Genomic DNA, 24,921 nt, shown 5'->3' on the forward strand with positions numbered 1-24,921 from the left:
GTAGTTTCATTGTCCAATCCTCACGAACTTGGACAACTTTCCTTTAAAGCCATCTCAGTATCCCTAGGGCTTAGCACAGTGCCTGACATGCAGTAGGGAACGAACGGCAAAGAGAGAAGGGGAAGGAAATTTGTACAAAATCCGAAACACCACTCTTTATGACTTCAAGCAAGGAAACTGAGCAACCTTCAGATGTAACGTATGACGACAAATATTCGGGATATTCAACTCCTCCTGGGCAACACCACCAACACCTCTAGGTTAAGTCCCTTATTTCAAATCTTGTGGGCTTGCGTGGACGCACGCTTTGCTACTAGGAGAATGCCAGGAAGACTGAAATCCTAAGTGTGGTGGATTTATAAGACTCAGAACTCACTCCCTGCGCACACGTCAGCCCTGGTTACTTAGCAACGGGATCGATCGCTCGGCGCTCGACTCGACCCGGCCGGACTGAGACGAGGCGTTCCGGGCCGAGCCTCTCACGGCCCGCCCCCTCCGGCCCGAGTCCCCGCGGCGCCCAAGCGCGGAACGGGGTGGGTTGGGGGGAGGGGAGTCGGTGCGCTGGCGCCGGTTGCGGGCCGTGGCGGGGAGGGGCGCACGCACAAGGGGCGGGGCAGCGGGCGCCGAGAGTGGCTGAGGAGCCGGAAACGCGCCTTGGAGGGTGCGGCCCTGAGGACACTGCGGGCTGGGCCGGGCCGGGCGGGAAACGTTAGGCGAGCGGGCCCCGGGGCGGGGGGTCGTGCTGGCGGGGAGGGCCCCGAGGCGAGCTTTGCCCGGATGAGGAACAAAGCGGTGGGGCAGGCGTGCGCGACCCCCGCGCGGCCGGCAGGTGGGCTGCGCGCGGGCCCGGCCGGGGCGGGGCGAGGGCGGCCTGCGGGCCCCATGCCGGCGAGCGGGCGACTTGGCCGCCCTTGGGAGGCAGTGTCAGCAGGCCCGGGCTCTCTGGCGGCGAGGGGACGGGGGCTGCATCCTTCCCGTGTTTTGGTGACCGCCCTTGTCCTCCCCCTCAGGTTAGGTAGCCCCCCTCCCGAAGCTTCTGGAGGAAAGGCCCCGGGTGTCCCCCGGCATGCCTTATCTCGCGGCGGGGTGCGCGGCCGCCGGCCCTCGGGAGAAGTTGGGCTGCCCCGGGCGGCCCCGGGGAAGAATGGCCGCGTTTGTGCAGCGGTTGTAAGCAAGATGCGGTAGCACGTGACCCTGGAACGCAAACCCTGATGCCGGTTCTCCACCACCCGTGTGCGCGTTCCTCTGACACTTGGCCCCCAGCAGATGCATCACAGGTGAGTAGCTTGGTGAGCTCAGCGTTGGTGACATCTTTGGAAAACATTTGGCAAATGAGACTTAAGAGTGCTTTTGTTTTTGGTGCCATTGGGCAGGTTACAGGTGCGATTGGCAAGTGGGTTTGTCCCAAAGGGAACAAAACATCCAGAAACCAGTATTGGGTTGAATATACTCTCATTAAATTTGATTTACTCCAAATGTGAGTAGTTGTTCCGAATAGCCATTACGTCGATTGTTGGCTCGTTGGACATCTTTATCCTTGTCTTTGAGTTATTTGCGCGTTTAATAATATTTTCATCTGGATTTCGAAGTGTGTTTTTAGCTCAAAACCATGTTTCACCTTGAATTTTGCTGGTTACCGTCTGGCTTGGCTGGTAATGTAGAGAAATTAAGTTATTAATTGTGCAGGCTCCGTGTTAATGTTGAAAGTACTTTGTGGTACCATGCCACTACAGTACAGAAGTGTGGCAGAGAAATAGTTACATTTGGCCATTCTTTATGAGTCCTTTCATAGGCTGTATGTTGAGGATAAGGAAGATTAAAAAAAGTTCATCCAAATTACTGAAACTGTCCATTGCATTTGCAAAGTGGCTGCATTTCAGTTAGCTTCTTATGTCATTCTAAGAAAAAGTCGTAAGATCAACAAATGGTTCATACATAGGTCACATAAACTAGAGAAGATGAAGGATATGATTCTACAATGAATGCATAGGGAAGAAGAGCGAGCTTAGTATCTTGATTCTGGCCCTTCTCCCAAGATTGCTTCCTAGCATCCCATATGGGAAAAGGAGCTAGAATAGACTTGCACTTTGGAATGAGGGAGTCTTTTGAGGCTCATACTGTAAATTCCCTTCATCTGCTTTCTCTCTGTGGGATACTAGTTACCTTTGGTTTATGGCTGCTGAGATCATCACATTTTAGTGACTCACAGCAAAGCAGAAATCTGCTGAGCCTCTCACATTAAACTCCGGTTTGAACTGGTTTGAGAAGGCCTAAGAGTCAACCTAGAAGCACCGTTTTGATTTTCATCTTGAGATGAGGTGCACAGATTAATACTCAGAAATTTTCAGCATGGAATTTGAAGCTACAGACTTTTAATTGTACTTAAAAAAATTATCGTAACCATTTTTTTGTAGGTCATTACTGCTCCAGTGGTTCTAAAGTTTTAGTTAATGTTTGTAGCTATAAAGTCACAGGAAAAGTCTGTTTTAAACCACCCCAAACCCAGAAACCTTCAAAATTGTTAGCTATCGCTTCTTTAGGCTATAAGGATTTTTGCATTCTTTTATAGCATAATTAAATACTGTTATTAATGTGCTGTCTTTCATAAGGTGTATCTCATTTGCCATGTGATGCTAGTTGTCTTTCTAGTAAAGATGAGTTTGCATTGCTTCATCCAAATCAAATACATATTTCAGAATGCCTACTCTATATAGGGTGTCGCCCTCAGCTTTGTACACTTTATTAACGTCTGGGAGCCTAGTTGTATGAGATACCTAGCCCGGAGTAAGGTTGAAGCTTATGGATAGAGAGTAATTCAGGAATAGGTCTATGTGGGACTTTAACCATACTCCACAATATAAATACACAGATCATAAGTGTTGGGACTGTAAAAGGCAAAGAGTTTCTTTTATTGTAATTGTCTTTTTCTAGTCATAGTTAAGAGTTTAGATTTCTTAAATTAGGCAGACCTGGACTTAAATGCCAATTCTGCGACTTACTAGTTTTCTTAAATTAGGCAGACCTGGATTTAAATCCCGACTCTACCACTTACTAGTTAATGTAATTTGGGGTTAAGTTTCTTAGCCTGAGTCTCAATTTTCTCCTCTCTAAAATGGGATTAAGAATAATACCTACCTCACAATAGTTATAAGGATTAGGTGAGGTAATTACATGTTATCACTTAGCCCAGTGCCTAACACCTAAAGTAAGGGAGTAATAAGTATTAGTTGTTATTATTTTCATGTTGATTGGCAGCTGATATTGCCATTTTTCAGATTAAAAACGTATTAAGTTTTGCCTTCACTGCTAAGGAGTGTGTAGACCGATTTGGTTCCCCTTCCTGTTCTTCACCCCTCCCATGTACATAGGTGCATGCGCATGAACTTGAATCACTGATAACTCAGTATAAGCATTGGCGGTCACTGGTGACCTCCTTTGGATAGCCTGTTGGCTGGCCTCTTGAAGTTGTTTATAATATGGCAGTCTCTAAATTCTGACATAGGAACTAATACTTACTGATAACAATCTCTAGTAGTATCTTATTCAAATCAGTATACTCTTATTAATGACTTTGTCAATGGCACTACAAGATGGATTTTATGGAAAAAGCAGTTCTCAGATTCTTCAGCCAAAAATGGTCTCTAGATAAAAAAAGTTTGGTGTATTGAAAAACTTTCTGACAGTATTTTGCAGCATGATCTGTGTTATTTCATTGCTGTGTGATTTGGGGCATATGACAAGCCCTCTTTGAGCCACTGTTTCCTTGGTTACCTTATTTTGTAGAATTGGTGAGCAAATATGAAGTAATTTTTTATAACGTAGCTAGCAAAGCTTGCCTAATGAACCTTGATATGTGGAGGATATTACTAAAATTGATTAATTATTAAGGTATCTATACAGAATTTTAATAAAATGCTGATCCATGGAGAAGATATGGTGCTTCTTTATACGATTGGTAATCTAATTCACACCCAGTATCACTTTAACTCCTGGTAAAAGGAATTAGTAAAAATTCTTTGAGTAAGTTAAAACAGACTGTCTATAAAACTCCTGGTTTAAAGTAATAAGCTGGTTGGAGAAACTAAATACTGTGAAGGAAAAAACTTAGGTGAATTTAAAAAACAAACCCTTGTTGCCAGTGTGCTCTAAGGATTGCAAACTTTGCTTTGGATAGTGTGCTTAGGGTTTGGAGCGAGGCACACCTGAGTTAAATCCTGTTTCTGCTATATGATGGCTGAGTTAACATCTCTGAATCCCAATGACACTAGTTATCAGGGAGCTGTGAGCATAGAAATGAAGTCATAGTTGGTTAAGTCCCATTTCCCCACCTCCATTGTTTCAGGTTCTTCAGTACCTTAAACAGAGTCACTGAGGTAATTTTTTGCATAACTGGTTGTGTCTGCTCTTTCTTAGGATGAATGAAATGAACCTGAGCCCAGTGGGGATGGAGCAGCTGACTTCATCCTCTGTGAGCAATGCCTTGCCAGTCTCAGGGAGTCACCTGGGGTTGGCTGCCTCACCCACTCACAATGCCATCCCAGCCCCAGGTGAGTGGTAAGGGAGAGTGACTGAATTTCAGCACTTAATTGCATTATCAGTTCTAAATGGAGCCTACAGGGGGGTGAAAGCCCCTTTAAGAGTAGAAGGGAGAAGCCCAGCAGGTCTAAATGGTGGTTCCACATGTGGCAGCAATTTTTCTAGAGTACTGAAGTCCTAGTGGATAGAATAGGAGTAGCGGTTTTTTTCTGGTTGTTCTCTTCTTGGGTTAGTGGCCTTTTGTCTGTAGAGCTGTAGTTGATTTGGCATTTTATCTAGGGTTACCCATTCATCTGTTTTCCCCCTTGGCATTCTGTCCCTGGGTTATTAGGAGAGAATCAAAGTTACTGTAATAACTATTCCTAGAACACATGGGAAATTCAGCTTTATTTTCTATGATATCAAACTGGCAACAGCTGCAAACACACCAGGCCTAGAATTATGGTCAAAGAGGAGGTTTCAGAGATGGAGCTCCTACGTAGAACTCCCCCTGAGCCTCAGTACTGGGACAGAATAATAGTATAGGAAAAGCTCATTTTTCCCCATCGCTGTACTTTTAAAACCTTTTTATCTGGCTAGTTCAATTTTTCCTTTCTACTGAAATAGAAATGAAACAAGTAAGCCATTGAGTCTTACAGTGGCAAGATAGTGATTCTTCGGTCTTTGACATTGTAATGTATTGGATTTTATCAAAGTAAGAGTTAATGTTTAAGAGTATTTTAAATCTATTAAGTTGTTTAGTTCTCTATAGACAATTACCTGCTTAATTACTAATGTGCAGCCGTTAAATAAGGTTTGTCTAAACTAGGGTGTCTTCACATTTCTTTTAGTGTCCACAAAAGAAATTTTTGAAAAAAGTATTACTTCTTAACTCATTTGATTATGTCTTAGGCATTCCATTAGTGGACACTTATTGAGGAGGAAAAACCTATTAAAAAATATTGCCACTGGCAAAAATAATGCGAATCAGCACTGCCCAAGTTGGTGATTGTTCATTATGATACGTAGGCACAGGGTCACTTTAGCACTTGCGGATAGATATAGTCCAAGGTAAATATAAAGTACAAATTTTTAAAAATCATGAAGTACAGCATATATACAAAAGATTATATGAAAATATGTATGTACAGTTTTACATTTAGCTTTACATTAATATCCAAGTAGAAACATTTTTTAAAAAATTAATTAATTTTCTTGGCTGCATTAGGTCTTTGTTGCTGTGCCCAGGCCTTCTTGTTTTTGTTTTTGTTTTTTGCGGTACGGGGGCCTCTCACTGTTGTGGCCTCTCCCGTTGCAGAGCACAGGCTCCGGACGCGCAGGCTCAGCGGCCATGGCTCACGGGCCCAGCCGCTCTGCGGCATGTGGGATCTTCCCGGACTGAGGCACGAACCCGTGTCCCCTGCATCGGCAGGCGGACTCTCAACCACTGCGCCACCAGGGAAGCCCCCAGAAGCCCAGAAGCATATCTTTTTTTAAGTGAAACGTTCTCACCATATAAAATGGAAAATATAGTAAAGTGCAAAAATAAATTAAAAAACTCTGGGGACTTCTCTGGTGGCACAGTGGTTAAGAATCCGCCTGCCAGTGCAGGGGATACGGGTTCAAGCCCTGGTTCGGGAAGATCCCACATGCCGTGGAGCAGCTAAGCCTGTGCTGCGCCACAACTACTGAGCCCGCAGGCCACAACTACTGAGCCTGCACTCTACAACTACTGAAGCCCGTCCTCCGCAACGAGAAGCCACTGCAATGAGAAGCCCACATGCCGCAACGAAGTGTGGCCCCTGCTCGCCACAACTAGAGAAAGCCTGTGCGCAGCAACAAAGACCCAAAGAAAGAAAGAAAGAAAGAAAGAAAATTCTTAGAAAAACAAACAACTGTTCTATCACTACTCAGAGACCACTCTGAACTTTGATATATTTCTTTGATCTTTGGTATGTTTCTTCCCATTCTTTTTATCTCTAATAATTTGTTTTCTTAAATTGTATTTAAACTAGGTTTTTAATTGTAATTAAATGCTTTGATACTTAAGAGCAATAGACAACTGGATGATCAAGTTGGCATTTTAAAACTAACTTGACTAAATGTAGGACTTGTTTGTGGATGTCTGCACAACACTACCTATCTGTGGATGTAAAGGGCTTCTAGGTGAGATTTTTGCCCATTGCAAAAACCTTCCTAAGAGTTGAGCAAGTGATTACAGAATTTTAAAGTACTTACTTTTTTAAAAAAAATTAATTATGGCTGTGTTGGGTCTTCGTTGCTGTGAGTGGGCTTTCTCTAGTTGCGGAGAGCGGGGGCTACTCTCCATTGTGGTGTGCGGGCTTCTCATTGCAGTGGCTTCTCTTGTTGCGGAGCACGGACTCTAGGCACGCAGGCTTCAGTAGTTGTGCCTTGCGGGCTCTAGAGCGCTGGCTCAGTAGTTGTGGCGCACGGGCTTAGTTGCTCCCGCGGCATGTGGGATCTTCCCTGACCAGGGATCGAACCCATATCCCCTGCACTGGCAGGCGGGTTCTTAACCACTGTGCCACTAGGGAAGCCCTAAGATACTTACTTTTAATGGAGAAAAAAATTTTTTTTTGTAGGGCTGCCAGTGGCGATTCCAAACCTGGGTCCCTCCCTGAGCTCTCTGCCTTCTGCTTTGTCTCTCATGCTCCCAATGGGTATTGGGGATCGAGGGGTGATGTGTGGGTTACCTGAAAGAAACTACACCCTACCTCCACCACCTTACCCCCACCTTGAGAGCAGTTACTTCAGAACCATTCTACCTGGTAAGTGTTACAGTTATTCAGGAATTTAGGAGAAAGAATTCAGCCAGCTCTTAACTTCAGTTCTTGAAGGCTTGAATAACACTTTTTTCTGTTTGTCACTATTAGACATTAATCTTTGTGGGAAAAAATTGTTCATATTTATGTACTTTTCCTCTTAGAACATATAGATAACATATTAACATAGCAGTTTGACTAAGCTTAATTTCTTTTTTTTTTTTTTTTTTTTGCGGTACACGGGCCTCTCACTGTTGTGGCCTCTCCCGCTGCGGAGCACAGGCTCCGGACGCACAGGCTCAGCGGCCATGGCTCACGGGCCCAGCCGCTCCGTGGCATGTGGGATCCTCCCAGACCAGGGCACAAACCCGCGTCCCCTGCGTCGGCAGGCGGACTCCCAACCACTGCGCCACCAGGGAAGCCCTAAGCTTAATTTCTTAATGGCACATAAACAATTTTTCTTGTCTCCTCTAACATCTCCTTGGTTCAGTTTTTATAATTCTGCAGTTGTAATTCCTATCAACCACATGTCCTGCTTACAAGTGTCATTGTTTATTATAAATTAAAGTTTATTGAATTTTTATTCTAGAAGTATTATATACTCATTTCAAAAAATTTAGCAAATAAGGAGGAAGGGGAATCATTCATAGTCCCATCATCCATCTTTTTGGTGTACTTCCTTCTTGTCTTTTATTTTTATGTATAGGTTTTTACTGTTTTTCATAATTAACACTATATAGTACTTTCTATACAATTGTGTACCCTTTTTTTTACTTAATATTTTTCTCTATTTTTACATAGTTATTTTTCCCAACTGCTGTGTGGTTTTCATAATTATCCTTTTTAATGATGCATTATATTCTACTGAGTGGATATTCCATGGTTTATTATATCTTTATTGTTGGACAGTTTTTTCCAGTTTTTTTAATAACCATATATGAATGTCTTTGTGTATAATACTTACAAAATGCATTTAGGTGAGATTACCATAAGTGGAATTTCTTGTGCAAGAGGGTATGAACATTTTTGAGGTTATTATTGTAGATACTTTCCAAAGAGGATTTAGAAATTTAGGCTCCTACTGGCAATGCAGCAAGTACCATTTCACCACATCTTCATAAGCACGAGTGTTCAAATATTTTTTTCTGTTTTAATAAAGCAGGTATAATTGTGACTTGTTTTGAATAGAGCCTAATGTTTTATGATAGTCTAATAAGTTAAAAATTATATTTAATTTTTATTTTTCACATGGAAAATCTTTTAAATGATTTTACCTTTTAACTCTTATAGAGCAGATTTCAGCATCTTAAGACTCAGGAACTCCAGCCATGTATATATTAAAGGCAGCATTTATAAGTGATTAATTTCTAGTGACTTCAAAGGAACATAGTTAATTTTTTATGATTTCTGAGTTTCACAGGAAAAACTGAATTGTGGTATATGTATGTTGCTATTTATAAAGTATATAGATATCAAACCAAAGAAATAGGTAGGAGATTATTTTAGTTTAGTTACATTTGTAAGGAATTTGGAATTCTTTATATTTAACAATATACTGCAAAATTCCTGATATCTCATCTTTTCCTTTTCTCAGGCATTTTATCTTATTTAGCTGACAGACCACCTCCTCAGTATATCCACCCTAACTCTATAAATGTTGATGGTAATACAGCATTATCTATCACCAATAACCCTTCGGCGCTAGATCCCTATCAGTCCAATGGAAATGTTGGATTAGAACCAGGCATTGTTTCAATAGACTCTCGTTCTGTGAACACACATGGTGCCCAAAGTCTTCATCCCACTGATGGCCATGAGGTGGCCTTGGACACAACAATCACTATGGAGAACGTCTCTAGGGTCACCAGCCCAATCTCTACAGATGGAATGGCAGAAGAGCTTACCATGGATGGTGTTGCAGGCGAGCATACCCAAATCCCAAATGGCTCCAGAAGTCATGAACCTCTGTCTGTGGATTCTGTGAGCAACAACCTTGCAGCAGAAACTGTAGGACATGGTGGTGTGATACCCATTCATGGGAATGGCCTGGAGCTCCCTGTGGTCATGGAGACAGACCACATTGCAAGTCGGGTCAACGGAATGTCTGACAGTGCCCTCAGTGACTCCATCCACACCGTGGCCATGAGCACCAACTCTGTAAGCGTGGCACTCTCTACCTCACACAACCTCGCCTCCCTAGAATCTGTTTCCCTCCATGAAGTTGGCCTAAGCCTAGAACCTGTGGCTGTCTCCTCCATCACCCAGGAGGTTGCTATGGGGACAGGTCATGTAGATGTGTCTTCAGACAGTCTTTCTTTTGTACCACCTTCACTGCAAATGGAAGACTCCAATTCAAACAAGGAAAATATGGCAACCTTGTTTACAATTTGTGAGTGTGCTTAGCCTTTTTCTTTTGGAGATATTGATAGAAAGGGCCATCATCCTTAACAGGTTTAGTCACAAATTAGGTAAGGGAGTATAGAAAGTAACTAGACTTTGGAACTTTTATTTGCCTTTGTATTGTCCTTTGTATTAATGTGGTGCCTTTTCCTCAGGTAAGCCAAACAGTATATAGACATTTTGTTGGTTCTTATAGCATCTTCCTGAAGTAAGGAAACAGTCATTTCTGTATTTTACAGGTAAGCTTAGCCTAATAATGCTTAAGGTATTTCCCAAGATTTCACAGATAGTTAATTATAGAAGTAAATTTCAGTAAGGTGTTCTGTGTGACATGCCATTTGCTTTTTCAACATAAGACATATTTATTAGATCATGTGTAATATAATTCGCATATGCATTTAAAGTGTACAGTTTAGTGGTTTTTAGTACATTGACAAGGTTGTGCAACCATCACCACTGTGTAATTCCAAAATTTTTATCGCCCCATAAAGAAACCCCATTAGCAGTCACTCTCACCCCTGCCCCCCATTCTCAGGCAACCAATAATCTACTTTCTCTGGATTCGCCTATTAGACATGTCATATAAATGGAATCATACATTATGTGGCTGTGTCTGGCTTCTTTCCAGCATAATGCTGGGATGGCTCATCCGTGTTATAGCATGTATTAGTACTTTATTCCTCTTTTTGGAAGAAGAATATTCCATTGTGTGCATATACCGCATTTTGTTTATCCATTTATCTTTTATGACTATTTTGTTTCTCCTTTTTGGCCATTATACTCAATGCTGGTAGGAACATTCACGTACAAGTTTTTGTATGAACATATGTTTTTAATTTTCTTGGATATATATTAGGAGTGGAATTCCTCGTTTTGAGGAATTGCCAGACTATTTTCCAAAGTGGCTGCACCATTTTACATTCCCAGCATCTGTGTATGAGGGTTCCATTTTCTCTACATGTTTGCCAAGACTTTTTTTTTTTTAATACCCATTGTAGTGGGTGTGAAGTGGCATCTCATTGTGGTTTTAATTTGCATTTCCTTAATGACTAATGATGTTGAACATCTTACATGTACTTATTGGCCATTTGTATATCTTTAAAGGAAACCTGTAAGCATTTTTTGCAGTATGAATTCTGAATCTCCTTTGTTTGAAGAGTTAACATGGTTTCTTGTTAAGAGCATTGGAGAATAAGTTCTCATAGAGTGTAGGGGATCTCTAGTCTGATATTCAAAGAATTTTTAATCAAGTAGTACTCGAAGAAGTAATATATTATTACTGCTTTGGCTAAATATGAAAACTTACTGATATTTTATGCCATTTAGGCAGTAATTTCTAATGGATTTCTTAGGAGAAAAAGGCACCTAGAAGGCTGCGATTCTAAGGTTTATGTATTTACAACTATTTTGTGAATGAATTTGGAAAGTTTGAACACAATCATTGACTAAATAGGGTCATTAATACTACTGTTAAGGTAGCAGTGAGAAAGGAAAGTAAAAGAATAGAATGGAAGATTTGTAGAGAAGGAGGACACTCCTGAGCTTGTAAAAGTGAAGTTACAGTAAGCACAGGAAACAGAATATGAATTCAGCATTTTTTCTGACAATGCAAAAAGACCGCATGAACAATAAGAATTAAGAATGTTAAGCAAATATGTCTGCAAGAATATGATTCACCTGCTGTCCCAAAGAGCAGGTTGCATATTTTTTTTTGTCTTAAGAGCTTGTCATCAAAGCGTGGTCAGCCAGTTTGTTAATAGTGAAGCAAAAGAGAGCAGTGGTGCAGCTGACTCTGACTTTGTTGTGCTCTGTTGTCATCTCTGTTTTGGCTTTGCATCGCTACAGCATTTTAACTCAGTTTCCTCTTATAGTTTGGTAGAATTGGAATCTTTTGGACTTTAGAACATCGTATCTCAAGGTATTACTTATCTACTCAATGTAAGGAATAATATACTTGATTCTTGAAGTAATGTAGGCTTATTTTTTGATCAGTCTTTCTCTTACGCATTGAATAGAAAACTTGTCCAGTTGGATCAAAAGAAAAATATCAAATGTTGCTGAAGAGAGATATAACAGTGGATATATATTTTAGTGTAAGAAAGTGGTTCTTTGATCAGAGAATTTCTGCTAGAACCTTGCTTCGTACTGGTTACATTTTAATAATTTGTATTTAAATAAAAAAGCAGGTGGTCATTTGCCTGCTAGAACTGACCCCATTTATGTCTCAAATTTCCCATCTGCAGGGTGCACTCTCTGTGACCGAGCCTATCCCTCAGACTGCCCAGATCACGGACCGGTGACTTTTGTTCCTGACACTCCAATAGAGAGCAGAGCGAGGCTTTCTCTCCCAAAGCAGCTTGTTCTCCGCCAGTCAATTGTGGGAGCAGATGTTGGTAAGACCCTTGGAACCATAAAACCCCATCAGAGGTTCTTCTTCCTTTGTAGGGTGAAGTTGTAAAAGTGGATGTGTGTAATTTAGTGATTATTTGGTTGATCCAGAAGTCAGTTTATAGCTGAGATTTATCCTTTTACGGAATATTTGTCTTGTCCAGGGGTGACAGCAGTACATCAAGTTGAAAACTTTATTGGAAAAGTTCCCGTTTCTTAGAATCAGAATTGAATAGAGGAGAGAATCCTAGCCTGAGTCTTTGAAGACTTGACTTTTATTTTCAGCTGTATCATCCACTATCAATAATCATGACAAAGCACTCCTTGAAACTTAGTTTCTTTTATAAAACATTGAAAATTCACCATTGATAACTTCTTTATCACTAAAGATATTTACATTAGATGTTTGTAAATTGCCTAATACTCCTTAGGAAAAGGTAATAAGAAATGTAGACTGCCAAAGTATGCTTATCCATATTGGAACTTCACATGGTATCTGCATCACTGTGCCATTCTTCGAAAATACAATACTAGGTTCGTTATTCTTTCAGGTGTAACTTAGGCATGGGTCAATTGAAAGCAATAAACAGCTTAGATAGTAAAGAGCAGTGCTTTAAGCACAAGTGATCTTAGAAGTTTGATTTATTTTGTAGTAATTGCTTTACCTTTTTATGATAGAATGATGTTCTCTACTCTTTTTTATGTATCAACTCCAAAATAACGTATTTGGAGGGACATGGTTTGGTTCCTTGTGTATAAAAATGGTTCAGGAATTTCTGATACTGCTTCTTACTCTGCTTATTTCTTCTGAGCCCCTATCTAATCTGTTTATTACTTTTTCCTTATTTACAGGATAGGACCCATAAGACTTATATACCTCTCAGGAGTGCTAGAATATCAGTAGTACTTAGGTTCATTGAAAATAAGATTCTTTGTATGAGTTAAGCTACTCTCTTCTCTATCTGATTAGATGTTTAAATGATTGATTGTGTAGTTCATGTCCTTCCACTGATAGGTGTATGGACTGGAGAAACCATTCCTGTGCGGACTTGCTTTGGGCCTCTTATTGGCCAGCAAAGTCACTCCATGGAAGTAGCAGAATGGACAGACAAGGCAGTTAATCATATCTGGAAGGTCAGTGTTTATGAAACTTTTCTATGACTTTTGGTTGCTTTTACTGTAATGAGGTAGTTAAAAACTTAGCCAAGATTCATACAGTGCCTTTCGCTTATCAGTCATTTAATAGTACATTCTCTCTGTTCTTAGTAGCCAACTTATTATACATAGCAAAACATCAGGTATTGAATATGGAAGATAAACTGTTTTAGTCTCCATTTTGTTAGATAACTCAACGATTATTCATTTTTATTACTTGTGGCAGCTGAGGCCATGGACTTTGTTTATATGTTGAAAGTCTTATTTTGTAATCAACTAAAACATTCCTCAAATATTTAGCTTGGGAAACAATTCTAGAATTGGAAGCTAAGATTATTTCTCTAGTTTTCTAACGGAAGGGGCTAGAAACTTAAGTTTTTGATATAAACAGCTACTCCTATAACATGTTTATATAGAATTTTAGTCATAGGTTGAGAATGATGCCTGCAAAAATTGAAATAAGGGGGAAATGGGTCTTGTGATAGTTGGAAAGGTAGAGTGCCACTGGCATTGGGGACTTTAATTGTGGTATCCAGGAGTAAACATAGAGGAATGCTACGTGCATTGGAGAAATAATGAGAAGAGGTGGTTCTCTGACCTTAATGTCCATTCATGTGGTAGGTGGTGAAGACAAGCGGACTGTTTCTTATGTCTTTTCCAGTCAAGCCAAAATGTGAATAATCAAGAGCAACATGATTCTATACACTGAGCACTAACTGTAGGTCTCTAGTGGTCTTTATTGTACTGCTGGAAATAGGGGGACTGGTGAAATGACAAACATTTGAGAAGACAACCATGTATTTTCACACTGACTAGGAAAGTTGGTACCTACTGCAAAGTAAATGAGATTATTGCTAGACTAAACTTAGTAGCATTGTGTATCACTTTTCAGTTCATCTGATGTGTATGTTTGCCTTTTGTTGACAGATATACCACAGTGGTGTCCTAGAATTCTGCATCATTACAACTGACGAAAATGAATGTAATTGGATGATGTTTGTGCGCAAAGCCAGGTAAGAGTAGACTTGGATGAAAGAAATAGTTACGATTCAGATGTTTTTCAGTAGGAAGCTTTGAATAAAATAGGGAAGAATCGAAGAATCCAAATGACAGTGATATCTGAACATACCTTAAAACCTAAGACTTTTCACCTTCTTCACCCCAGTAGTTGTTGACTAAGGGTTATTATAAATCAAAATATAAGAAACTATCCTTGTTTTATGAACAGTTTATTCAACTTACTAATGCAGTAAGGAATGATACAATTACCATTGACCTTGCAAGTGGGTACCTTTTCTTTCTTTTTTTTTTTTTTTTTTGCTGTATGTGGGCCTCTCACTGTTGTGGCCTCTCCCGTTGCGGAGCACAGGCTCCGGATGCGCAGGCTCAGTGGCCATGGCTCATGGGCCCATTTGCTCCGCGGCATGTGGGATCTTCCCGGACCGGGGCACGAACCTGTGTCCCCTGCATCGGCAGGCGGACTCTTAACCACTGCGCCACCAGGGAAGCCCGGGTACCTTTTCTTTATATTAGCTATTAGTCAACCCCTTAGGCTGCTGTTGTGGTTAATTCTTGTTCAGCTATCTATTTCTGTGTCTTTGTTATATTGTTTTAAGACTTTATTTTTCTTCCAGTAACAGACTGTAGTATTTCTGACTATAAAGGACGATATTGAAGTAAGAATTCTGTTTCTATGCAAGTTACTCCTAATAGGTAGTATAGGGAATTAGAGAAATGACCCAGAGAAATAGTACATCTAAGTTTTCATATAGGATTTTGCTGTAGGGATATGATGTGTTTAGTGTATATTTCAAAATTAATATGCTTGATGGGAGTTCCCTGGTGACCTAGTGGTTAGCATTCTGGGCTTTCACTGCTGTGGCCTGGGTTTAATCCTTAGTCGGGAAACTGAGATCCCGCAAGCCTTGTGGCACAGCCAAAAAAATTTTTTTAAATTAATAAAATAAATTTAATATGCTTCATCTGTTAAATGTGATAACTTAGGAATCGGGAAGAGCAGAATTTGGTGGCTTATCCCCATGATGGAAAAATCTATTTCTGCACCTCACAAGATATCCCTCCTGAAAATGAACTGCTTTTTTATTATAGCCGGGATTATGCTCAGCAGATTGGTAAGTTTATGTAAGACTTGTTTGCTATGAATCTAGCATAGTAAAAGCACCAAGGACCAGTAGTAGAGTTTTGGGAATGATTTACATGTAAGCTGAAACAAATCCCATACCTTTGTGTATATAAAAGCAGGATATTACCCCATGTTAAAAGTGTTAAAATCCGTGAGATTCTTCATAAGCTAATTGTTATTGACCAGACAGTATGAACTTTTGTGTTAGGACTTTGATTTGTGGAATTTGAAGTTCCTATGTTCCTTTTGAACCATTACAATTTAATTTCATAAAGGACAGCAAAGCTTCTTGAGTTGGTTTAACCTTCATAGGCTTTTTCTTGCACTGTGTCATGATGACAAGTGATGTTTAGGAGTTTGTATACTACAAAATCTTAAGTTTTTTTCCTAGGAAAGGTGCCTTATAATCCAGTATTTACCAAGTGTTCCCTATATATGTGCCTGACACGCTATCTGAGATGCTGGGACTAGAGCATTGAACAAGATGTTTTAATTTTACAGGTAGTGGGCAAGCTGGAAATTTTGGTAGAAGGGAGAATTATAAGCAATAGTTACTAATATCAACAAGTTTTTAAATTTAAGTATCAGGAGACATTGAATAATCTTTCTCTTAAGGTGTTCCTGAACACCCAGATGTGCACCTCTGTAACTGTGGCAAGGAGTGCAGTTCCTATACAGAGTTCAAAGCCCACCTGACCAGCCACATCCATAACCATCTTCCTAGCCAGGGCCACAGCAGCAGCCATGGGCCAAGCCACAGCAAAGAAAGGAAGTGGAAGTGCTCCATGTGCCCCCAAGCTTTTATCTCTCCTTCCAAACTTCATGTTCACTTTATGGGTCACATGGGTATGAAGCCCCACAAGTGTGATTTCTGTAGCAAGGCTTTTAGTGATCCCAGCAACCTGCGGACCCACCTCAAGATACATACAGGTAAGTTGTGTTGGACCATCAAAGTGGAATTTTGAAAAATTAGAAATTAGTAAGGCCTTGGCAGCAAGATAGTCTTGCAGGTAGAGTTGAGATCAGATGTTAGAAAGAATCCAGCTGGCTGTCAGCAGGACTTTGTTGGGTCATAAATCTTGGTGGGATAACTGTGCCTCCTCAGAGAGTATTACTTCTCGTTATTAAGTTGCTTCACTTTCCGGGTGCCCCCACCATAGTTTGAAGGTGACTGGAAAAATGCAGTTAATAATCAGGAAGTTGATGTATGTGTTTGGGCCTAAAGGGAATTCTACAGAAACAGCCTGAGCCTCCCATTAGAGCTCACCCCTGGTCACCAGCCACAGCCAGTTTCTTTCCTTTGAATATTGCTCAGTAAACACTGCCAAAATTTATTGAGTTTCTATTTTCTAAACTCCATACAAACCAACCCCTTTCTCTTAGCACTTACTTTTTTCACTTACTTTTTTACTTTGCTATAAAGTAACTGCTTTAGTTTCGTTTTCTTGGCTGGGTCATTCATTCTCCAAATCTTTGAAAGTAAAGCTTTTCCTCATTCTTTTCCATTAAGACTGAGTAGTCTCAGCAGAGACCATATGGCTCACAGAGCTTAAGATTCTGACCGACCTGTAAGAAAAGGTTTGCTAACCCCTGACTTAGAGTAACTTTATTTCTTTTTTTTTTAATATAAATTTATTTATTTATTTTTGGCTGTGTTGGGTCGTTGCTGCGTGTGGGCTTTTCTTTAGTTGCGCCGCGAGTGGGGGCTACTCTTGGTTGCTGTGCGGTGGCTTCTCTTGTTGCGGATCATGGGCTCTAGGTGCACAGGCTTCATTAATTGCGGTGCGTGGGCTCAGTAGTTGTGGCTCGCGGACTCTAGAGTGCAGGCTCAGTAGTTGTGGTGCACGGACTTCATTGCTCCGTGGCATGTGGGATCTTCCTGGGCCAGGGCTTGAACCTGTGTCCCCTGCATTGGTAGGCGGATTCTTAACCACTGAGCCACCAGGGAAGTCCCTATTTCTGCATTCTTAAAAGGATTTTATTTCATCCCTGGTTTATGAGGTCATATTAAATGTTTTAAAAAAGAATACTAAAATGTAGATTGTAAAAATATGTTTGCTTATAGGCAAGTACTAGATTTCATGAGTTTTTTAAAAAAAATAATTGAATTAAGTTGGGCACTGGGGTTATAAGTGATTTTTTTTTCCAGAGTTTATATCATGTGTTAGCTATAAACATTAAAAAGTGTGTGTGTGTGTGTGTGTGTGTGTGTGTGTGTGTGTGTGTGTGTGTGTGTGTGTGTGTGTGTGTGTGTGTGTGTGTGTGTGTAAGCAGTCCTAGGAGGTCAGATTTATTAGCTTCACTAGCTTTAGTTGCAGAATATAAATTCAGTGGCTCTGAGTGGCTCTGGGTAGACAGTCCCAGAAAGTGAAGTTCCAGTTTTACAGTCAGTTCTGTTTTATTCCTGCCTCTGCTACATACCCATACAGTGTGCCTCTTCATCTTGAGAATGCTCGTGGCAGTTTTATTCATGGTATGGTAATTCGGGTTGATGTGCAGGTCAGAAGAACTACAGGTGCACTTTGTGTGACAAGTCTTTCACCCAGAAGGCTCACCTGGAGTCCCACATGGTTATCCACACGGGTGAGAAGAACCTCAAGTGTGATTACTGTGACAAGCTGTTCATGCGGAGGCAGGACCTCAAGCAGCACGTGCTCATCCATACACAGTGAGTCGCCCGCAGCCCAACACCCCTCGGGCGGGGAACGAGGCTTGTCATCTGTCTCCTGCCTTGGCACCCGTCAGTGCCTCCTGTGTTCCATGTAGCCAAGCAGAGGTTGGAAAACTAACGTTTTGGTTTATCCTGGAAGATTTCACTTGTTTTTCTTATTTTTCACCTCTACTCTCTGTATTTCCTTTTTTTTCATATTTTCAAAACATCATTTCATTAACAAATTTCTAAGTACCTCCTTGATGCCCAGCACTGTGCTAAGTGGTAAAAATACAAAGATGAGATGGTCCTTGGATTTAAAGAGCTTGGAGAGCATTAAGAGACAGAAGAGTAATTGCTATACTGTGTTGCAGATGTCAGGGTAAGCGCTGGGTCCTGAGAGACCAGAGAGGAGGATCCAGCCCAGCCTGCAGTGTCCTGGGAAAGTGTCCTGGTAGTTTGAGCAAGCATTAAAGGAGATAAATTAGAGTTATTCGGGGAGACAGTGAAGGGTAAGGGATGAGAATACTGTTCTAGACAGATGAAACGGAGTATGCGAAAAGGACTGTGAAATGCGAGTGGTTCTTTTCTTTTCTTTTTTTTTTTTTTTTTGGCTGCGTGTGCGGCATGTAGGATCTTAGTTCCCTGACCAGGGATCGAACCTGTGCTCCTGCAGTGGAAGCACAGAGTCGTAACCACTGGACCACCAAGGAGGTCCCGCTAGTGGTTCTTTATAGTTAGAGCATTAGGTGTATATGAGAGCGAGGGAGAGAGAGGCAGCAGCCAAATCATGAAGAGCCTTTTATCCAACTAAAAAAATTAAATTTCATTCTGGAAATAATGGAGAGTCACCAAAGCATTTTCCCTACCTATGTACCAGGAACTATTCTGTGCTTTGTGTGTGTGCGTGCATGTGTGTATTTTAATTATGGCATAAAACACAAATTTTACTGTCTTAACCATTTTTAAGTATATAGTTAGTAATGTTACGTGTATTCACATTCTTGCACAGGCATTGAAGGATTTTAAGGGAAAGAATGTCATGGTGAGATGTTCTTTTTTTTTTTTTTTTGAGATGTTCATTTTATAAAGATTACTCTGGCAGCAGGAAAGGGTGATTGAAGGAGGAGAAGGCCAAGTATTGGGAGACCTATTAGGATTTTATTGCATGGATCCAAGTGTAATTAATTGCCCAGCCTGTGTTAGTTACAGTAGTAGTAGAGAGAAGAGAACAGATTTTGTGGTCCTGGACTTTTAGCAAGTGTTAGAAGAGGGAGAAAACATTAGCTTGAATTATTATTTAGAAATCCATAAAAAATGGAAACTTTATATTCTTATTATGGGTTTTAGATAAATATTTTGCTTTTATACCAGCTCTTTGATTCATAGCCACAGTGCAACCTGAAACACTAAAACATCCAAGAAGTCTGGATCTACATTCCAAACTCTCAAAATGACCTTTTAAAACAAAGTCTTCATTAAGTGGTTTCATTCTTAGTATGAAATTTTAGAAATTTGACACACTAATTATCAAATATTAGATATGATTGTACATAATTAGAGCTGAAAGAGATCTCTGGGATCATTTAGTCTAGCTGCTTATATTAGTCAGCTTGAGCTGCCATTAACAAAATACCATAGACTGGGTGGTGGCTTAAACAAAAGAAATTTATATTCTTAAACTTCTGGAGGCTGGAAGTCGAGATCAGGGTGCCAGCATGGTTGGGTTTTGATGAGGGCCTTCTTCCTGGCTTGCGCATGGCTGCCTTCTTGTGTCCTCACATGGTGGAGAGAGCGAGCAAGCTCTGGTCTCTCTTCCTCTTCTTATAAGGGCACTAATCCCATCATGGGGGTCCCATCCTTATGACCTCATCTAAACCTGATTACCTCCCACAGGCCCCCACCTCCAAATACCATCACATTATGAGTTACAGCTTCAACATACCAATTTAGGAGTGGGGGTGGGGGGATGACAAATATCCAACCGATAACACTGCTCATGATAATCAGCTGGGAAATGTGAAAAACAGTGATTGGTGCCAGGGCCCCAGCTCCAGGGATTCTAATTTAGTTGGTCAGGGATAGAGCCCTGGCCTTGGTATTTTTAAAAAGCTCCCCAAGTGAGTCTAATGTCCAGTCAGTGTTGAGTGCTACTCAGTTGATCCAAATGAAAGACTTGTTTCACAGTATCTCTGGCAAGTGGCTATATTGTTACTTCTTGAAAACCACACATAAAGAGGAGTTATTATCTTCCTTGACCTTAACTTTCTATTCTTTCAAGTGATGTGTAAATTTGCACTTGCTTTTATGGTAGCCATTTCACAGCATAATGAAATAGAAATTATTTTGAGATTAGTCATAACTGCTTATCTCCTTTTGGGGTGGAAATTGGCTTTATCAGATGTTGACCAGTGAAAGCAGTTTTCTTAAATGTGGATCTGGACACTTTCTCATGATGACAAAATATAATAAGCCTCTACCAAACTCCCATGGTATAAAAGTTGTTTTAGGACTGTCAAGACTTTATGCTAGTATAAGTCATTCATAAAAGAAGCACCATTCACCATATATATATATACACACACACACACATACATACACACACACACACACACACACACACATACATACACACATTTTGGCTGCACCACACGGCTTGCAGGATCTTAGTTCCCCAACCAGGGATTGAACCCAAACCCTCGGCAGTGAACGTCCTAACCACTGGACTGCTGGAGAATTCCCCAACCAATTTTTTTTTTTTTTTTTTTTTGCGGTACGCGGGCCTCTCACTGTTGTGGCCTCTCCCGTTGTGGAGCACAGGCTCCGGATGCACAGGCTCAGCGGCCATGGCTCACGGGCCCAGCTGCTCCGCGGCATGTGGAATCCTCCTGGACCGGGGCACGAACCCGTGTCCCCTGCATCGGCAGGTGGACTCTCAACCACTGCGCCACCAGGGAAGCCCCCCCAACCAATATTTTTGAATGAGACTTCCTATAGAGATCATTGGTAAAATTTTCAGTTGTTTGTATCTTTACTTTTAGGCATTTCAAAATGCATATGTTAGTATTGGAATTCATTCTATTTATCTGCTTAGAAAAGAACTATAGCCCCTAAAGCCAAATGTAGTTGTTCCTCTCCCAGTGTTCCCCTGGGAGTATAAGGCATGGGACTTTGCCCTTCCTCTAAGAAAGGAACTTGAGAGTACGAGTGGGGCGCTTATTCTCTAGGTCGTTATCTTAGTCCCGTGGCTTTGTGATCTATATCCCCAGCCTTATATAACTAACCATTCACTCAGCATCTCTGAGTTCTGGATGTCCGCTAGGCAGCTCAAACCTGGTAAGTCCAAACCTCAACTCTTCGTATTAACCCAACAAACTTGATTTTCCCCAGTGTTCACCGGCTCAGAAAATGATACCACCATTCATCCCAGTGGCTCAAGCCAAACACCTTGGAGTCGTCCTCAACTCAGTCTTCCATTCTTTCCTTCATTCAGCTCTTGCCTGGTTGAGACCACCAGCATCTTTTTTATGGACAACTTCAGTAGTGTCGCAGCTGACTTCCCTGCTGCTCTTCTCTCTCCTCATCCATTCCCCAACACAGATATACACACAGGTGCCACACACAGATGCTGTATTCGTCCACAGTGGCCAGAGTGATATATTTAAAACATAAGTCAGATTGTGCACATCTCCAGTCGTGATTCTTCATTGACTAGAAGCCCCTTCACGATGTGGTAGTGGTACTTGACTACGTGTCCCCCTCCATCTTTTATTGCTTTTCTCATACTGTTCTATTTTACCCACATTGGGCCTCCCCTTGCTACTACTTCAGCATACTGAACACAGTCTCAGGGCCTTCGCACTGTTCTGCCTCTGCCTAGAAACTTCTCCCTCTGGATATCTCCCTGTCTTCCTCCCTCACTTCATTCAGGTTTCTGCTTAAGTTTGTCATTTCCTCAGAATGGCCTTCCTTGATTATCTCATCTAAAACAGGACTCTGTCACTCTTACCTGGCTTCATTTTTTTTAATAGTATTTATTACTATCTGATATCACATTATATATTTTTAATTTGTTTATGGTGTGAGTCCTCCACTAGAATGTAAGCTCCATGAGGCAGGAACTGAGTTTTCCCTGTCCTGTAGCTCCACAGAATTCTTCTCTGCCACGTCCTGCTGGGAGAAGGTGGTAGAAATGCTAAGGAAACCAGGCTTCAGAACTTTCCACTGCACCCTCACACTCCATCAAGGATTTTAACCCCCTTTTATTTGCTTCACATATTGGACTTTCATTAAGACGTAGGGTTCAGCTGCTCAAAAAAAGAGTTAAAAAATTCCTGCTCTGTGTGATCCCTAAGTTTCTTTTCAGCTCTAAATGTCTAGGCCAAGTTTACTCCATCCTTGACACTACTGACATCTTTAGCCGGATAATTTTTTGTTGTAGGGGCTACCGTAACACCATAGTTAGATACCATTGTGTATTGGTCAATTGGTAAATGTTTTCAAATTTGAGTTTTCCAGTTGGTAAGAATGTGGGGCAACGGGAACTCACAAATGGCTGTTGATGGATGTGTATATCAATACAGCCATGTTGGAAAACAGCGTAGCATTATCTAGTAAAATTGAAGATGTACATATCCTTTGATCCAGCTATGCCTCTCCTGAGTATATGCCGTAGAGCAGCGGTCCCCAGCCTTTTTGGCACCAGGGACAGGTTTCATGGAAGACGGTTTTCCCACGGATGGGGGACGGAGATGGTTCAGGCGGTAATGCGAGCCGCGGGGAGCGGCCGATGAAGCTTCTCTTGCTCACCTCTGCTGTGCGGCCCGGTTCCGAACAGGCCGTGGACCCCTGCCCTAGAGGAACTGATGCGTATGCAAATCCACACACCAGTGTAGAAATGTTCATAACAGTCTTGCCTGTGGTGATAAAGAACTGGAAAGCACCAGAATACCCATTAACAACAGACAGAGCCAGTGCCACAGATAAGTTGTGGTATATTTGTAAGTAGCTTACAGCCGTGGAAGGGAGCAAACTACTGATACAGCATCTTGATTGAAATTCAGAAACATCATACTGAGTGAAAGAAGCAAAACACAAGAGAGATACATACAGTACGATCCCTTTTACATAGAGTTCTAAAACAAGCAGAATCAGTCTATGGTGTTTAAACTACAAATGTTTTATGACTCTTCTATATGATACATCTCCTGTTAAAAAAAAAAAAAGTTTGATTCTACTTGGGTAGAGCTTCTCTGACAAAGGTCTGAGGTTGTGCAGAATAAGTGTGTGCCTCAGTTGTCATTTGTAACCCCAAATCAAATGTTTTTTTCTTGTGTTCCTCTTAGAGAACGCCAGATCAAGTGCCCCAAGTGTGATAAGCTGTTCTTGAGAACAAATCACTTAAAGAAACATCTCAATTCACATGAAGGAAAACGGGATTATGTCTGTGAAAAGTGTACAAAGGCTTATCTAACCAAATATCATCTCACCCGACACCTGAAAACCTGCAAAGGGCCCACGTCCAGTTCATCAGCGCAGGAGGAGGAGGAGGAAGACGACTCGGAGGAGGAGGAGCTCGCGGACCCTGTGGGGGCAGAAGGCTGCCGGGTTAGCAGTGCTGTGTATCCCACGGACGAGGCTCTGTCTACACATAAATGAAAGGAAAAGGAGCCAGCTGTTTCGGATGGAAAATACAAAAGGGAAAAACACACATGACCAGTTATCCATTACCGTGCTTTTTATATAAAATAATTTCTGATTTCCTTCCAGCCAACAGTCAAAACAGACTAAATGGGAACGGATAAAGCACTTATAGAAGAGTATCCTAATGAAAACACTTTAAGAAAGATTGAGAAAAGAGCATGTATCCTATTTTTAAGTGGCGTATGGGGAGGAAAGTGTCAACTTTTGAGTTTTTTTTTTTTTTTTTTGCTGTACACGGGCCTCTCACTGTTGTGGCCTCTCCCATTGCGGAGCACAGGTTCCGGATGTGCAGGCTCAGGGGCCATGGCTCATGGACCTAGCTGCTCCACGGCATGTGGGATCCTCCCGGACCGGGGCACGAACCCGTGTCCCCTGCATCGGCAGGCGGACTCCCAACCACTGCGCCAGCAGGGAAGCCCTGAGATTTATTCTTTATTTACATAATTGGGTGATACGTTTATGCCTGAGTCAGAGCTGCTCTCTGCCCAAACAAATCAGATTTATTTTAAATTCTTTCATTATTCCATTTTTCTCCCAAGCCACTGATTTGGTAGCACTCTAAACTTGGTCCCTGCCTTACAGTCGTCCTGATTATGGTTCTGGTGTTTTGTTTTATGCAGACTTGTGACTTAAGCTCATCCCAGAATGGATTGGAATATAACAACGTAAGCTTGTTACTCTTGACTACAGCTAACAAGTTTAAAGCACCACCTACCTTAATCTCTCCTGGCTGCTTGGGAGTTTAGGGTAGGTCTTGCTTCCCAAAATTTCAGCAGGTACCTAGAGGACAGATAAAAAAGGGAGCAGCCAGGCAGTAGGCACTGATGGAGAGAAGAAAAGGAGAGATGCCTGGGCCACTGTCCAAGAAGCTAGCTTTGATTGAAGCTGGGGTAAGAGATCTGGTGGTTGTTCCTTAGAGGTCTTTGTAGGTTTAGACATGTCTCTGTCTCCAGTGAAGCCTCCAGCACCCAGACAAAGGGGATCTGGGGGTGTAGCAAGCCAAGTAATGCCTGCTGCATCGTCTCCTGATAACAAGGACATGTGGACTCAGCTGGCAAAGTGGTACCTTGGCCCAGGGAAGGAAGGAGGGAATGATCCTTCCTATCTGGCTTACCCTATGAAAAGGATCAAGACACCATTAAAATGTTGCCAACTCAGAATGACAGATGACATATTGGTGCATT

The 24,921-nt window shown here is 41.5% G+C and overlaps 1 protein-coding gene across 4 annotated transcripts; it reads left to right on the plus strand.

Moving 5' to 3' along the window:
• Positions 1–468: 468 nt before the first annotated feature.
• Positions 469–23,977, plus strand: PRDM4 (PR/SET domain 4). 4 transcript variants are annotated; one of them, XM_060306107.1, is made up of 12 exons: positions 469–533; positions 1,011–1,277; positions 4,414–4,547; positions 7,119–7,304; positions 8,893–9,687; positions 11,942–12,091; positions 13,102–13,220; positions 14,169–14,254; positions 15,246–15,373; positions 16,000–16,314; positions 17,884–18,052; positions 23,380–23,977. In XM_060306107.1, the coding sequence occupies exons 2-12, from the start codon at positions 1,267–1,269 to the stop codon at positions 23,690–23,692; spliced, it is 2,406 nt and encodes an 801-aa protein (XP_060162090.1). In that variant the 5' UTR covers positions 469–533; positions 1,011–1,266; the 3' UTR covers positions 23,693–23,977. The 4 variants fall into 4 exon arrangements, with proteins under 4 accessions (XP_060162090.1, XP_060162089.1, XP_060162088.1 ...); XM_060306106.1 differs by lacking the exon at positions 469–533 and adding an exon at positions 585–661; XM_060306105.2 differs by lacking the exon at positions 469–533 and adding an exon at positions 671–708.
• The last annotated feature ends 944 nt before the right edge of the window (positions 23,978–24,921 follow it).

This window comes from Globicephala melas, chromosome 10, assembly GCF_963455315.2.
Source record: "Globicephala melas chromosome 10, mGloMel1.2, whole genome shotgun sequence".
NCBI lineage: Eukaryota > Metazoa > Chordata > Mammalia > Artiodactyla > Delphinidae > Globicephala > Globicephala melas.

Excerpts from the sequence above, each read along its gene's own strand:
- PRDM4 (XM_060306107.1), top strand. Across the intron at positions 4,548-7,118 it reads CAATGCCATCCCAGCCCCAG|GGCTGCCAGTGGCGATTCCA; the intron begins GTGAGTGGTAAG and ends TTTTTTTTGTAG. Across the intron at positions 16,315-17,883 it reads CCACCTCAAGATACATACAG|GTCAGAAGAACTACAGGTGC; the intron begins GTAAGTTGTGTT and ends GTTGATGTGCAG.